Raw genomic sequence first — 16484 nt, forward strand, 5'->3', positions numbered from 1 at the left:
AAAAGTCCTAGAGAGTTGGCTGGAACAATGAGAGATTTAATGACTTCCTCAGGATCACCTAGTTAGTATGTCAGAAGCAGGTCTTGAACACAGATCTTACATCTTTGAGGTCTCCTCTCTGTATAAACTTAATGATAGTTTATAGTAAAGAATTCCTTTAGTTAGACTTGAGGGTAAGGAGGGAGATGATATAGAATTATATGTGAGTCCTAATGAAAGTGGCTTTGCATCTTTTTAACATATCTAGATAGATAAAAAAGTCTCTTGTTATGTAATTTTTCCTTCTCAATCTTCCCTTTCTCCCTATAAACTTAATTTGATATGAAGCAAGCCAATAATTAGAGTATCTAGAGGTTTCAAAGTCTAGCAGTTGAAATGGACAGAATTGGGGCTAAGATTCACGGCTGAGTCTGAACATCTAATGCAGGAAATGATCTAAGAGAGTGATGATGAAAGAGAGGAAATAATAGTTGGAATCAAATTTCTAATGAATACTTTTTGAAGTAAAATTTCCTGAAGAGCCTTTTGTGTATTGTCAACTGAATATATATAATCCAGACAAAGTATAATTTTAAGAAATCATTTGGTGCTTCTTCTAGTTATTGCAGTCAAATGCTTAGTAAAGAAGTTGATGATTGTGTGATGGATCTTCTAAAAGAATTGGTTCGTTTTCAAGATCGTATGTATCAGAAAGATCCAGTAAAGGCAAAGACCAAACGCCGGCTCGTGATGGGACTCAGAGAAGTGCTCAAACATTTGAAACTCAAAAAACTAAAATGTGTTATTATTTCTCCAAACTGTGAGAAAAGCAAATCAAAAGGTATGTGCCACTGCCCATTTTAATGAGCTTAATGAGCTTAATGAGCTTAAGGAACATGAATTCCTTGTCAGAATTTTTGACTGTGTAATCTTATATCAAACGAGCATGGATTTGACCAGTTTAAAGAAGTTAACTAAAAAACATGCTTTATATATTCTCAGCAATTCATTTTTTGGTTCCACTATGAACTGATCACAGAAGGAATCTTCATTTATGTAAAGAAAATTTACCCAATTAGGCCTAGGTTACCTAGAGCCCTCAACAATTGGTGAAAGACTATAGGTTTAGCCAGTGATCCCTATGTGTAGTTTTGACCCAATAAAAAGTTTCCACCTTTTAAAAAAAAATTCTTATAAAAAATTTATTTTAATAGAATAATTCCCCCATTCTGTATTAAAACAATTTTTAAGATTTTGTTTTAAAGTTTTGAGTTCCGAATTCTATTTATCCCTATTTTCCAATCTTTCTCCCCTCCATGAGATCGTAATCTGTCATATAAAAATTATACTATGCAGTTATGTAAAACTTTTTTTTTTTGAGGCAATTGGGGTTAAGTGACTTGCCCAGGGTCACACATCTAGGAACTGTTAAGTATCTGAGACCAAATTTGAGTTCAGGTCCTCCTGACTTCAGGGCTAGTGCTCTATCCACTTTGCCACCTAGCTGCCCCAGTTATGTAAAACATTTACCTATTTACCATTTTGTATAAGAAGATTTGAATTAAAGGAAAAGAGTGAAAGATAGTTTGGGGGGGGAGGAAGAGGAAGCATGTTTCAGTCTGAATTCAAACAATATTAGTTTTGTTTTGTTTTGTTTTTCCGGAGGCAGATAGCATACATTATAAGTTCATTGGGGATTGTCTTGAATCATTGTATTGCTGAGAATAAAGTCATTCACAATTTTTCATTGTATAATATTGATATTACTGTATACAATGTTCTCCTGATTCTGTTCACTTCATTTTGTATCAGTTTATGTAAATCTTTTTTGGTTTTTCGGAAATCATCTTGCTTAATTATCATTTCTTATAATATTTCATAATAATCATATAATATAGGTTGTTTAGCCATTTCTCAGTTGATGGACATCCCCTTGATTTCCAATTCTTAGCCAACATAAAAAGAGCTGCTATAAATATTTTTATAAAAACAGATTCTTTTCCCTTTAAAAAAAAAATGTCTTTGTAATACAGGCCTAGCAATGATATTGCTGGATCAAAGTAATAAACACAATTTTTAGACCTTTGAGCATAGTTCCAAATTGCTTTCCATAATGGTTTTTCACAATTCCACCAAAAATGTATTAGGGGCCCCAGTTTTCTCACGTCCCCTCCAACATCCAACATTTTCTTTCTTTCTTTTTTTTTTTAATCATGTTAGCCAATCTGATGTGGCTCTTTTAAATGTAATTTCCCTTCCTCCTCCCTTTCTCTTCCTGTAGGTTTTTGTTGGGAATATATAGAAATGATGTTGATAGTGGATTCATTTTTTATTCTTCAACCTTGCTGAAATTAATGTTTTAGATATCTGCAAAAATCAGTAATTTTAATTTCTCTTTATGCTTATTCTTTTGGTTTCTTTTTCTAGTCTATATTATATGTAGCACTTGTAACACAATATGAAGTGGTGGTGGTGATGATGGACATGCTGACTTTTTTTGTATTTTAATAGAAAGACCTCTAATTTCTCTCATTACATATAATGCTAGTTCTTAGTTATAGATAGATACTACTTACCATATTAATGAAACATTCATTTAGTCCAATATTATCTGTGTTCACACACACCCACAAAAACTAGTGTTGTATCTTGTTAAAAAAAAAAAAATTCTGTATCTTTTGATATATTGTCCTTGTTAATATTTTTCAAAGTATATGCAAAGATAATTTTCAACATTCACCCTTCCAAAACTTAAGAGTTTCTTATTGAACATTTAGTGCAGTAGTGTCAAACTCAAATAGAAACATTCTGGCCGGTCAGATTTTTGACTTAGCATACCACAAATTAACATCTATATTGTATTGTGAGGTAACTAGTGACTCAATACATGGAGTGCTAAGCCTGAAGTCAGGAAGACCTGAGTTCAAATCCAACCTCAGACACACTTAGTAGCTATGTCACCCTGGGCAAGTCATATATACCTCTCTTATAACCTCTCTTTGCCTAAGTCTTGAATCTCTGTTTTGTTGTGAGAAAAGGTGGTCTCCTAAAGAAAATGGCAAACCATTACAATATCTTTGCTAAGAAATGGTTCATATCTATGAAAGGTTGTACACAACTGAATGACTGAACAGCAGTACAAATGTATTTTTATCTATTTTTGTTTAAAATTTCTCTATTACATTTTAATCTGGTTCAGATTGGTACTTGGGAGTTTTGTGGGCCACTTATGTGATTTTTTAAATTTCTTACTAATATTGCTGATATTTTACTTGAATTTTTGCATCAGTATTAATTAGTTTTTCTTTCTGTTTTGACTTTCTCCAGCTTAGATAATAAAACTATATTTATTTTATAGAAAGAATTTTTGGGGACCCGCTTAAAATTTTTTTCTAAGGAGTTAATGTAATATTAGAGTCATCCTTTGAATGTTTGACAGGATGTTTGACTTGGAAGACTTATTAAGTTTGTTTTTAGAATGTATTAAAGTGAATAGTTTAAAAAGCATACTTCTCCTTTCTTCTAATGAAAATGAATGTCATTAAGCCATAAAGCTTTTAAAGGATACTGGTTCAATTGATGTAATGTGTTTGCTGTGAAAGGTGGCTTTCAGTTTTTTAAGATGACATAAATTTGTAGATTCTAGCTATTTTCATTTCATTTTCACTTAATATAAAAACTAATTGATTCTGAAGAGTAATTTGGAATAGTGCCCAAAGGGCTATAAAACTGCATGTGGTCCAGCAATTCCACTACTGGATATCATGAAAAAAGGTCATGAAAAAGAGAAAAGGGCCCACATGTACAAAAATAATAATAGTAGCTCTTTTTTTGTGGTGGCAAAGAATTGGAAATTGAGAGAATGGCCATCAGTTGGGAAATGGTTGTACAAGTTTGTGGTATATGACTTTCTATAAGAAATGATGGGCAAGTAAGATTTCAGAAAAACCTGTTACTAACAGCAACATTATATGATGATCAACTATGTTAGATTTAACTCTTGTCAGCAAAACAGTGATCAAAGGTGATTCTAAAAGACTTGTGAACAATAGAAAATGCCATCCACATGCAGAGAAAGAACTATGAAGTTTGAATGTAGAGAGTGAAAATAGTGTATTAATTTCTTTTAATTTGTTTTTTTCTTGTTTTCCTCTTTTGGTCTAATTTTCCTTGTACAATAAGACTAATATGGAAATTTAATGCTTATTTAAATTTAATGTTTTAATATAGACATTTAAAGTTTAATGTAATAGTACATGTATAGCCTATATCAGATTACTTACTTGTCTTGGAGAGGGAAGAGGAGAGAGAAAAATTTAGAACTGAAAACTTACAAAAATGAATGTTAGTATAAGCAAAATTATGTGATGGTCAATGATGATAGACTTAGCTCTTCCCAGAATGCAGTAATCCAAGACCTTCTGATAACCTGGGATGGAAAATGCCATCTGCATTTAGAGAGATAACTATGGAGACTGAATGTGAATCAAGACATTGTTTTCACATTTTTTGGTTTGTTTGCTTTTTCTCTTGTTCCCCCCCTCCCCCTTTTGGTGTGATTTTTCTTGCACAACATAACAAAAAGGGAACTATGTTTAAAAGGATTGTACATGTATAACTTATATGAGGTTTCTTGCTGTTTTGAAGAGGGGAGAGGTGAGAGGAGGGAGGAAAAATTTGGAACCCAAAATCTCACAAAATGTGTAATTGGAAAAATAAAATAGTATTGGGGGGGAGGAGGAGAAGGAATTTTGAAAGCTATACATGTAAATCAAAAAAAATACTAAAGCGCAAAACAAAATAAAGTTAATTAATTGACTGAAGAGTGTCTTTTGTTACCAAACCTAACATGTCATTTTAATAGCTCTTTATCACTTTTATGTTTTTTGCTTTAGGTGGGTTAGATGAGACATTGCATACCATTATTGATTATGCCTGTGAACAAAATGTCCCATTTGTGTTTGCTCTCAATCGAAAAGCTCTGGGACGGAGTGTCAATAAAGTAGTACCAGTCAGCGTGGTGGGAATTTTTAGCTATGATGGTGCACAGGTGAGCTTAATTTGTGGTCTTTGTGTTTTTTTCCCTTTTTTGTCTTAACATTGACCAGTCATCTCTCCACACAGCTTTTCTTAACCCTTTTAGTGACAGGGACCTTTTTGATGAAGTCTGTGGATCCCTTCTCAGAATAGTGTTTTTAAATAATTGAAAATGTTCTACTTTGGTTAAAGGTTAGTAAAAACAACAAGTTCATGGACTTCCTGAAATTAATTCATTGACCCCAATTTCAGAACCCTTACCTTTAAAGATACTCATCTCTATGAAATTAAATACATTAACACATTTGATTTATAAAGGTCTACCAGTTTCTTTTTTCCAGATTTCTTCTCATTTGTTTTTAATATTTCCAAAAGTTAGAGAAGGGAGCATGTGTTATTTATAAATGATAACAGAAACTTGGGTTAGTAATGGAGGGGAGTGAGATTGTTCAAAGCCTGAACTTAGCAAGTAGGCTGGCGGGCAAACCATGACTGGCATTGTCCCTTTTCTTCTAGTCTCTTTAAGTTAGTTATTACATTATGTACTGTCATGTGAAATACTTATATGTGTATTGCTTTGCAAACCTGACTGTTCTATAAATCTGTTCGTTGTTACTCCTCTTCCTCGTACTATATCAAACAAAATATCTTTAGTATCCTTTTATCTTTGAGAAAAGGTAAGCTTTATTATTGTTTTGGTAGAAAAATGCTTTTAAAATGATTTCATTTTCAACTTTGTTTGAAGTTTGGAATGTGTACAATGGAATTTTTCTTTAGTTTATTAAAAGGATCTTATTGTAAGTAGATTTCTAATTGAATTTTCCAAGGATGTATCCTTGCCTCATTATTGTTAAACATTTTAACAGTGACTTGGATAAATGGTTGACTAATCAACTTTGTAAATGACTTAACATAAGCAGATTTGGGATAGCCAGTTCAACAAGTCAGCCAGCAGTTATTAAGCAGTAATGCAATAGTACAAATGTAAAGTGAAAAGGGACTGGATTAGGGTGATGGCAATGTTAGGAAAGGGGGTGCTAATGAGAGATGTTACAAAAGTAAAGTTGACAAATCTTGACAAATGGTTGAATGTGGGGCTGGTAAGTAATCAAGGATGACATATTTAGGATTACAAACCTGGCAAGTTGGTGATAACCCTTGGCGGTATTAGGGAAATTTGTAAGAAATGTTTTTCCAGTGGACAGAAGGTGGTGTGAGGAAGAAAGGACTTAAAGATTATAATGGGTTCACTTTTGAACATAAGTTTAAGATGTTTATGGGACTATACAGAGAGGATAGTTAAGTCCATGAAAGTTCATTAGATTACTCAGTGACAGTGAAGTAGTGATATTGAGGGAGAAGAGAAGTGGACCCAGCCAAAGATGTGGTGGAATACCCATGGGTGAGTGTGATATGGGTAAAGGTTCCGTAAAAGAGATTGAGAAGCATTGTTCAAGTATTAACTAATCTTGTAATAGATAAATCAGGAGAGCAAGTGAGAGTGAGCTGTGGAACAAAAAAACTATTGAGAAAAGAGGATCAAGGAGGAAAGGATGATTAACTGTATCAAAGGCTACAAAGAAATCAAGGATGATAGTTGAGAAATTACCATTATGTTTGACAGTTAAAAAGTCACTGGTAACTTTAGAGCAAACAGTTTCAATGAAACCATGAAATTGGAAGCCAGATTAGAGTTAAGAACAGAGTAAGAGAAAAGGAATGGAGACACCAATTGCATATGGTCTTCTTAAGGAGTTAGGAAGGAGAGAAGAAATGTAGGCAAAGCTCATGGCGATGGATGAGCTTTTTGAGGAAAGAGATAAGTTTGTGTTTTTAAGCCACGGAGAAGTAGCAAATAGGGAAAAAATGAATATTGTTGAGAAAATAATTTGTTGTTTAGTACATATTAGTCATATGCTGGGGTCTTGCCTTGGGAAGAAGAACCAGCATTTCCAGGGATGAAGGATGGTATATATGATTAGTGAAGGAATCTGAATGATGTGAAATAAGAGGAAAAATGATGGAGCTACTAGTGAAATGGCCTCAATTTTTTCAGTAACATGTGAATCAGTTTTCTCAGCGGAGAGAGTAGGGGCAGCAGATCCTTGAGAGCTTTGAGGAAAGATGTGAAAGTTTGGAAAAACTACTGTGGCGAGTTGAGATAAAAGGTGTATGAAAAGATTGCCTTGCCACATGTCATGGACCCAGTTGAGATTATGTGGAAAATTATGAGGGCCCCATTGAGATCACGTAGGAGCAATCCAAGTCTAGTCTAGAATTTGATAGGACAAGATTGATAGGATAAGGAGGCAAAAGATTGGAGAAAGAGTATTGTGTGGAGTTGAATTGATTCACCGAGAGTTAAGATGGGAAAGGGAGAAAAGTGTTGTTAGTATTGGGGTAATGGCTTGAGAACTTAGGGTGGAGGAATAGGGAGTCATAGTGAAGGTGAAGGATAGGTTTGCCAAGCTGGTGGAAAGTTAGAATGATAAAAGATGATCAGATAAAGAAATTCCAGAGTTCATGAAAATGGAAGATGTATGCCTTAATGCTGATTACAGATCAAAAATGCTAATAGATCAAAGGTATGCTATCTTTTTACCATTGTTCTGGACTAGAGGAGCCGTCATGGGAAATGAGTAAGTCAAGGAGCTGATAAGTTTTTGAGGAAGTATCTATATGTATGGTTACTTTTCACTACTCAGGCTACCACTATCTTGCATCAAATCCTCATTTTCTCTCCTCTATCTGGATGAATGAAATTGTATTATATTTATATATCTTGCTGGATGTCTATTCCAATAAAATATAAACTCCTTGCAACCAGAGATTGTTCTATCTTTTTTAAAGATAATGTACTTTATATAATGACTGGCATGAAGTAGACATAATAAGTGAATTAAAGTGAGCCAGAGTCATAATGATGCTGTAATTAAGAAGATTAATTTAAGGAAGTAGGAATGATTATTCTGAAAAAGAGAAAATGTTGTTGGCAAATGATGGTCTTGAAGCATTTCAAGGACTGTTAACAAAAAGATGGATTAGGCTTGTTCTGCTCAGTTCCATAAGGCAGAATGGAGAACATTTCATATTGCAAAGAGGCAGTCTTAGATTTTGATATGAAGAAAAATTTGTATAAATTACAGCATCCAAAATTAGGATTACATAACTCATTAGCTCTTCTTTACTAGATGTTTTCAAGCAAAAGTTAGAGGTGACCACTTAATAGTTTTATTGTAAAGTAGATACTTATTCAGGTATAGATTGGAAGTGATCAACGAGTTTAGTTAGTTTGAACTCTAATTTTGTACTTCCAATTAAGTTTTTACTGCATCTGTTAGTAATGACTAAAGTTTGCTTTGGTTTTGAGAAATATTGCCTCTTCATCTGAGATAGGAATGAAAGAGTGAGGGAAGGTGTATAAGTAGCATGAGATAAGAGGAACTAACAAGAGAGCTTGTGTCACCAGCATCCACAGATTTTTTCAGTGCAGTATGAGGTCAAAGAATTAGTCACATGCACTCTTATCAATGTTAATTGGAGCCTCAGGAAGTCAGTCAACTGACATTTATTAAAGTACAAGATAAGGTGCTGGGATTACAAAAGCAGGCAAAAGCTCTCTGGGAATCCATATTTTAATAAAGTAAACATATAGATAATCAAGTACACATCTATCTACTATTTTTAAAGTAGATAGAAGGTAATCTCAAGATAGGAAGACACTAGCAAATAAGGAGACAAAGGTTTGAAGAATGGAATCTTAGCAGAATCTTAGAAATTGACTAGGAAACTAAGAGGCAGAAGTGAGAAGGAATGCATTCAGATATGCTAGAGAGAGAGTGCAGATACAGTAGGTGAATTGTAACTGGATTGTAGGGTATCTTGAGTAAAGTAAAAAAGATGGAAAGGTAGGAAAAGGCCAAGTTGTGAAGAACTTTAAATGCTACATAAAGAATTTTAAATACCTTTGTCTGATGTCAGATACAGATAGTCTGGGGAGCTAAATAAGTAAATGGCATGGTTAGAACTACATTTTAGGAAAATCCCTTTGTCAGCTGAATGGAAAACACCCTGTAATAACAAAAGACTTAAATCAGGGAGAACAATTACAAAACTATTTCACTAGTCCCAGTGAGAAGTAAAGAGGGCCTGTGTGTGTAAAGAGAAGGGAACATCCAATGTGAGAGACACTCAGGTCACATTAAATAAGATTTAGCATTTGATTAGGTATTATTAAGAAAATTTTTGAGAATAACCCCAAAATTTCAAAACTGGGTGACAATGAAAATGATGGAACAGAAGGATAGTTTGGAGGGAATAATAATGAATTGTTTTAGACATGATGAATTCTAGATGCTTACAGGGCATCCAGTTCCAGATGTTCAAAAGATAATTGGTAAATCAGGTCTAGAGCTTAGAACAGGAAACTAGGGGTGGATATATAAATTGGGCATCATAGAATGACAGTTGAAAGCTTTGAGGATTGATGAGGTACCAGATAAAGTAGTATGGATAAGAGATAAAAAGGCACAGGACAGAGCATTGGAAGACATCTATAGCTAATGGACCTGACATTTATGTATATCCATCAAAAGAGACTGAAAAGAAATGGCCAGGCCTATAGCAGAAAGACCATGGGAGAAAAAGTAATGAAAACCTTAAAACCTTAAAAGGAGGCTAAAGTAATCAATGTTAGAAGCCTAAGAGAGGTCAAGAAAGATTAGGATTCAGAAAAGTTCATTAGACTTGGTAATCTGAGGTCATTGGTCATTTGAGAGAACAGTTTTCATTGAATGATGAAGTTAGAAGCCAGATGACAAAGTTCAGAAAAAGGTGAAGTAGAGACAATAAATATAAATGACTCTTTCAAAGAGTTTCACCAAAAATGTAGGGAGAGATACAGGATGATAGAGATTGGATCACATAAGTGTTTTCTAAAAATTGGAGAGACACAAACATGTTGGTAAGTAGCAGGAGAGAAACCATAAGATGGGGAGGGTGTGAAGGTGATGGGATCATAGTAAAAGAGAGCTTGTTGTAGGGAAGGAAGGATGGGATCGAGAGCTGACATGGAAGAACTTAGTGAAAAAAAGTGCCTCCTCTTCATCTAAGACAGGAATGAAGGAGGAGAGAGTGGGGAAGAAGCATGAGTGACATTATATTTAAGGAGGAAGAAAGAAGAGAGCTTGTAGCTAGTGACTTCAGTTTTTTCAGTGAAGTATGAGATAAATTCTTTCCCTGAGGGATATTATGGAAGGATTGAGGAGAGAAGATTTAAAACAGCCACTGTGGAGAATGAGATATCAAATTAATTATTAGATTGCTTTGCTACAGTGATTGTGATGGGATGTCCCAGTTGCAATGAGGTAACAAATCAACAGGATTTCTTGATTTCTTCCCTCTAGTAAGCTGCATATGGATAGGAATGAAGGAGCTGGATGATGGAAATAGTACAGAAAGAATTTTTTGGAAAATGTAGCCATTTCAGGAGTGATAGCCTAGGAAAAAGAAGTGGCATAAGACATTAGGTCTCAATAAATAGGTAGCATTTGAACCACCTCAGTTTTACTTTGTCATAAAACTCCTGGATCTATAAATAAAACTGTTGACTCCTTTGATCATTATTATTGCCACTCTACCCATTTTCAAAAACTAATTAAGATAATTATTTTTTTCCTTTTATTGGTGTGTTTACTTTTGTTTTATACTGACATCTTCCTAAAATTTTAAAAAATAGACTAGCTTATTGTTTAATGTTCAGGAATCACCAATATGTTTTTTTCTTCTGCTCCAGGATCAGTTTCACAAAATGATAGAGCTTACAATGGAAGCTAGACAGGCATATAAGGTTATGTTATCAACTTTAAAAGAAGGAACTGAAGCACTAGAGTCGGAGAATCCCATATCCTCCTTGCTTACTCCTCAGGTCGAAAGTTGCTCTTCAGAAACTAGTAAAACAACTGATACAACAAAAGATGAAGAACCCAATTACAGTAAGTAGCACTCAGTGATTTTATATGGTCATGTTCTTATTGCTTGATAATTATCAGTACAGTCTAGTAAAAACTGATCAACATAGTGGCCACATCTGGAAAAGTATGCTTCAATGTGTAGCACTATCTGTCTGCATAAGGGTAGTCTGCACCATCAGTCCTCCAAGTTACATGAGGTCACTGCAGTGACCAAATTCTAAATTGTGATGCTTTTTTCCTCTACATTATTGATACCTTCCTTTACTTTACTGATGAAACTGAAACCCTAAACATTCTTACTTTCCTAAGAACAAGTAGCTATTTACAGAATTTCTGAGTTAGAAAAAAACCTGATAGACTAGTCCAACATGTACCTGAACAAAATTCCCTCTACAGCATATCTTGATCATCCAGCTTTTACTTGAAGACTTCAGTCTGGAGTTACTACTCTCTCCATCCTAAAAGGTTCCATTCTTTTTTTCCATAGCTCCATTGTTAGGGAATTTTTTTCTTTATGTCATCTAATTCTGTTTTTCTATAATTTTCTGTAACCATTGCTGTGAATTCTTCCTTTGGTGGCCAAATGGAACACTCTAAGGCCCTTTCTACATGATAGCCCTTTATATGCTTGGTTTAGCTGTCATGTTTACTCTAAGTTGCTTCTTCAGGCTAAGGGTCCTTAGTTCCTTCAAATAATCCACAGATAACATGATATATAGATTCCTCATCTTTTTTTGCACAGTCTAGCTTGTCATTGTCATTCCTGTAATGAAGCTTTATAAAATTGAATACTGCATTACAGATATATGACCTTGACTGAGATAAGTTTTCAGCACATTATGACTATCTTATTATTTTAAAAAATTACTTTAACATTTTTGACTGCTTACATCAAGTTTTCTTGTTTTATACTGAACTTGGAATCTTGTATGGCCCCTATATCTTAATCATGTAGCAATTTTTTAGAACTTGACATTTATCTTGACTATAAAGATCCATCTTATTAAATCTGGTCAGTCCATGGTTCTAGACTGCACTGTCTTCTGAAATATTAATATCCCTTCCAAATTTTCAAAAGTCACTCACATTGACTTATAAATAACATGTGACAGTTCTTCCAGATATCCCAAGTGTAGTTTTACCAGGAATTATGTCTTGATTTCATAAAGGGAGGTAGGAGTGAAGCTGAAATTAGATCTTTTGCTTTGTGGTTTATCTCCTTTTTTTCATTTTGTTGAATTTATGAATGTAATCTCATCAGACTATAAAGTAATGAGGCCGAGTTCATTAAGTTCTTGATAAGATACAATAACAAGTTACAGTGTAGCGAGCAGCTATACCTGCAAATCTCTAATCAATCTGTGTACTCTGACTCAGATTTTTCATCTTTTCAGTTAAGATTATATACTTAAAACCTCACATTTTGATGAGTAATCTGACTAGATAGATTCAGTTTTTCTTTTTCTGTAAATGTTCTTGTAGCTTAAACTGGATCTTTTATAATTTTTCTGTATGTTCTTACATGAGCTAAAACATGACCAAATTTGAGTGATTAAAAAAGACATTCCTTTGTTAAAGATAAAACAAACCATTTAAGAAAAATAAGTATCCTAAAATAGACACCCTTATTTCCTAGAGCCTCAAGAAGTTCAATAAGTTCCTTACAGCTAAGATATTTATGGTTTGAATGTGGCATTTTCATAACATTTTGACACCATATGTTAAATTGTAATGTTTTCTTTTCCTTTTAGTTAAAATCTGGAAGAAAAATCTTGAAGAATATAATCCATATGCACTGGAACTAGAGCAGAATTCAACCTCTGAAATGCTGAACTTGAATTTATGAGAAAAGAATACTTGTTTTGGGGTGGGGAGGTAGGGAAAAAAATGATCATTTTGTGTTCTGTCCCCTTTTTCTCTCCTATTCTTTATGGACATTTTAAAATATTTTGTATGAATATTTAATTTCAAAATTAACTCATGGTTTAATATAGTATTTGTTGATAAATGATATAATAAGCACCAGGCTATTAATATTTTACAATGAATAGTAAGTTAAGAGTTACTAATACTTTTATCAAAAGCCTTTTCATAATATAATGTTTTATTGATTTGGTAAGTGTGGGTGATACTACAGATCTATGAAATACTAGAAAATAATTCTCAGATGCTAAAACAATTCAATTTTTACTTTTTAAATATAAATTTATAGATGAGTAAACCAAGTTATTCAGTTCTTAAAGAACTGGCTATTTAGTGGACAGACATTATGCTAATCATGAGAATTTTTAGCAGGAAAAAATAAGACCAATCCCAAATTCTTTGCTTTGAAGCTTCATTTCATCCTTGTCCTTAACTTGGAACCAATGCAGTTATATAGGCTTTTTTCCCCTCCATCATTATTGTTGGTTTTTTATGGGAGCATAATATACCGAATGTATTGAAGATCCAAGGATTAAGAAAAATTAAAATATTTTATGGGGGTCCTGGAATTTTAGCCAATTTAATTGTAAAAACTATTGAGTATGGTTAGAAAAGTTGCTATGAAGAACTTTAACCCACTTTCTTAAGTAATTTTTAAACTTTTAGTCTGTTATTTTTTTTTTTTATCAACATAGTGTAGGTTATAAAAAAAAGCACTTAAAATTTTTGAATTGGCTTGATAATTTAATCTAAAAAAAATTTTTAAGAGCCAAAAGAAAAGATGAAAATTGATTTCCTTTATTCTTTAAATTAGAAGAGGAACATGCTGCTTTTTTAAAAGATTGTCATTCTGTTCTGGAAATTATTAGCCAAAATTTAGGAAGTTGGGAGGTGGTGCTGTGAGAAAAGAGTTCTTTAATATAATCTCAAAGAAGATGAAGTTTACTCACTAATTTTTTGAAGTAAGGGATTAATTTTAGGTAACTCCTAAAACATCTTCCTAAGTAGGGCTGATTGAGTTTGACTTGAATTAACTTTGCCATATATGTTTTACCAAATTAAGTCTAGTGTAAAATTTTAATATGTACTCTGCATATCAAACTAGCAGAGCATTTTTAGCTTTGAAAATATGGTTAGTTGAAACAGATAATTTCTAGGAAAATAGTTCATATGATGAGATATTTTTAAAGGAAAAATTAAACTAAAATAGGTTTTTCTTTGGACTCTGTCCATGCTGACAGCAGTAGTAGGTATGTATAGGGCTGTATTTTATGCTCTAACCTTTAAAATAAACTGCCACTCTAGAATACGCGACAATACTTAAGGAAAAGACAAGTCAATCTGTTCACAGACTCCATAGATTGGCATTGGAGCTTCTCTCTTTTTTCTCTTGTTTTGGTGATCACATTTTTTAGAGAAGTTTCTTTGAATTTCCCTTCCTCCTATCAGTGTGGCAGAAGAATAAGTCTTACTGGCCTAGTGTAAATAAATATAGAAGATAATTCTGAAATTCTAGATGCTAAACATAATTTGTTTTAATATAAGGAAGATTTAATATATAATAATCATCTCCCGAATAATCGTAGTATGTTTGGTAATACCTTCAGCTACATTATTCCTTGAAACCCAGTACTCTGTAATTTAAAAACTAAAATGATAATTTAAAACATCTTTACTGTTCTCTAGAAACAAGCTGCTATTAACTACTTTTTAAAAAATTTCTAAGCCAATAGTATTAACTACTATTATAGTACTTTTTTAAAAACCTCAAACTTAGTAGTACTAGATGTTAATGTTTGTAAGATACAAAACACTTTCCTACTCAATTCTGCAAGACCTCATTCAGATAGGGTGGTTGTTCCTTTTGGTTTCATGACAGTATCACTGAAAAATAATTAAAATGGACCAAGATTTTACCAGGAATCAACATAAAATAATTTGCCATGTACATGGTGTTAATTTCATTAAGATATATAATGGGTACAGCTTTCTATAAAAAATAAATGCATGTAACAAGAGGTGATCTAATTTTTTTCACTCGTAACAATACAGCGTACCAAACGATAATCTTTACAAATGAAACCAGAGCAGATACATATAATTTAGTAAGCTAAATGTTATTTTTCCTAGTGTATAAGTACACATAGACAATTCTATCTTGATGAATTTTATCATTTAAAAAAAAAGGTTGATTCTTTACAGAAAATCATTAATTTGCTTGTCATATATTCTACATTCTGCTCCATACCCATAGTAAAAACTACAGGAACTCCTGTAAATCTTTTGACAGAAGACTCAAAAAGGTTATAACATGAGCCTATTACACAGTTCCTCCTGGAGTAAACATATCCTTAAATCTTGATTCAGTCAAGGCTGGTAGTGTGAGGATCTGAGCACAGTGACATACACTGTGACACATAACAGGTAGCTAACCTAGAGTTAAATCATGGTTTACTTTTGATAAAATACTTAATCCTGTTAGTAAGGTGACTGATACAGTACTCTGTTCATTATTGGACAAATTAAATGTCGTAGTGAACTAGCTAACAGAAAAACAGAAAAAAAAAAAAAAACCAGTTATGCCACTTGTATAAAAATGCTTTTGAAACTCATTGTTCTGAATTTACACAAAACTAAAGTTAAAATAGTATGGGAATATTAAGAACTAAGATCAAGTACTAGAGAATTTGAATTACATAGTGAAAAATACCTTTCATTTAACTCAAACACAAATTCTTTACTAGACTTGTTTAAAATGTTTTAATACCAAACAAAAAACGGGCCATTTGGGATTAAATTAGAATCCTAATATGATAGTTAAATTTTAACAATAAAAATCTTGTCACTTTTATCTTTTTAAGGTATGTGAACAGGCTTATATCCATAAATGGTTCACTAAAAACTGAAATAATAAGAAAACACGAACTGTTAAGATTGCTATGTAAAAGACTTCCATGATTAAAAATAATACCAAGTGAAGCACAGACTTTTATGAAGGCATAAATCATCATCTATTACAAAATGGTATAGAAATAGATCATAGTAACTTGCTTATTCCTAATAATGGAATCAAGAATAATTTGAATGAATAAATCAGAATCCTTTTCCTCAGTTCATTCACTAACCTCAACCAGAGATTTGTTTCACCAGAAACACTAATTATAAAATTTTACTTTCCCAAATCTAAGAGAATTGGATGAATAAAAATTATAGCGGTATGAATGGAAATTATAAAAGCAGCAGCAACCCTAGATAATGAACTACAAGCCTGGTCATCAAAAATAGGCTTTCTTTTATGATATCATCCTTATTCTTTATCTTTTTTCCCTGGCAATACTAATAATAGATATAGAGTGATTTTAAGGTGTGTTGTACATGTATTATCCCAATTGACCTCCTTGAGGCAGATGACATTGTTATCTCCATTTTATAGATTAGGAAGCTGAGACTGAGAGAGATTAAATGACTTACTGTATGTAAATACAGTAAATGTGGGATTTCAGCTCTATAATCACCATACCCCCTAGCTGCTTCTGAGCTGGAAAGAAAAAGGAATACTTTCCCAAACAAATT

The 16484-nt window shown here is 32.9% G+C and overlaps 1 protein-coding gene across 2 annotated transcripts in view; it reads left to right on the forward strand.

Moving 5' to 3' along the window:
* The window catches only part of SECISBP2 (SECIS binding protein 2), a 61896-nt gene extending 46136 nt beyond the window's left edge, over positions 1-15760 (forward strand). The window contains exons 15-18 of one of the 2 annotated variants that reach the window (XM_031939295.1): positions 600-820; positions 4875-5029; positions 10811-11009; positions 12740-13269. In XM_031939295.1, coding sequence (XP_031795155.1) covers positions 600-820; positions 4875-5029; positions 10811-11009; positions 12740-12834 — 670 coding nt within the window. In that variant the 3' untranslated portion in view covers positions 12835-13269. Of the gene's footprint in view, positions 1-599; positions 821-4874; positions 5030-10810; positions 11010-12739 lie in introns of both variants that reach the window. The other variant, XM_003761246.4, reaches the window with a different exon arrangement.
* The last annotated feature ends 724 nt before the right edge of the window (positions 15761-16484 follow it).

Source organism: Sarcophilus harrisii, chromosome 1, assembly GCF_902635505.1.
Source record: "Sarcophilus harrisii chromosome 1, mSarHar1.11, whole genome shotgun sequence".
In the NCBI taxonomy this organism is placed as follows: Eukaryota; Metazoa; Chordata; class Mammalia; order Dasyuromorphia; family Dasyuridae; genus Sarcophilus; species Sarcophilus harrisii.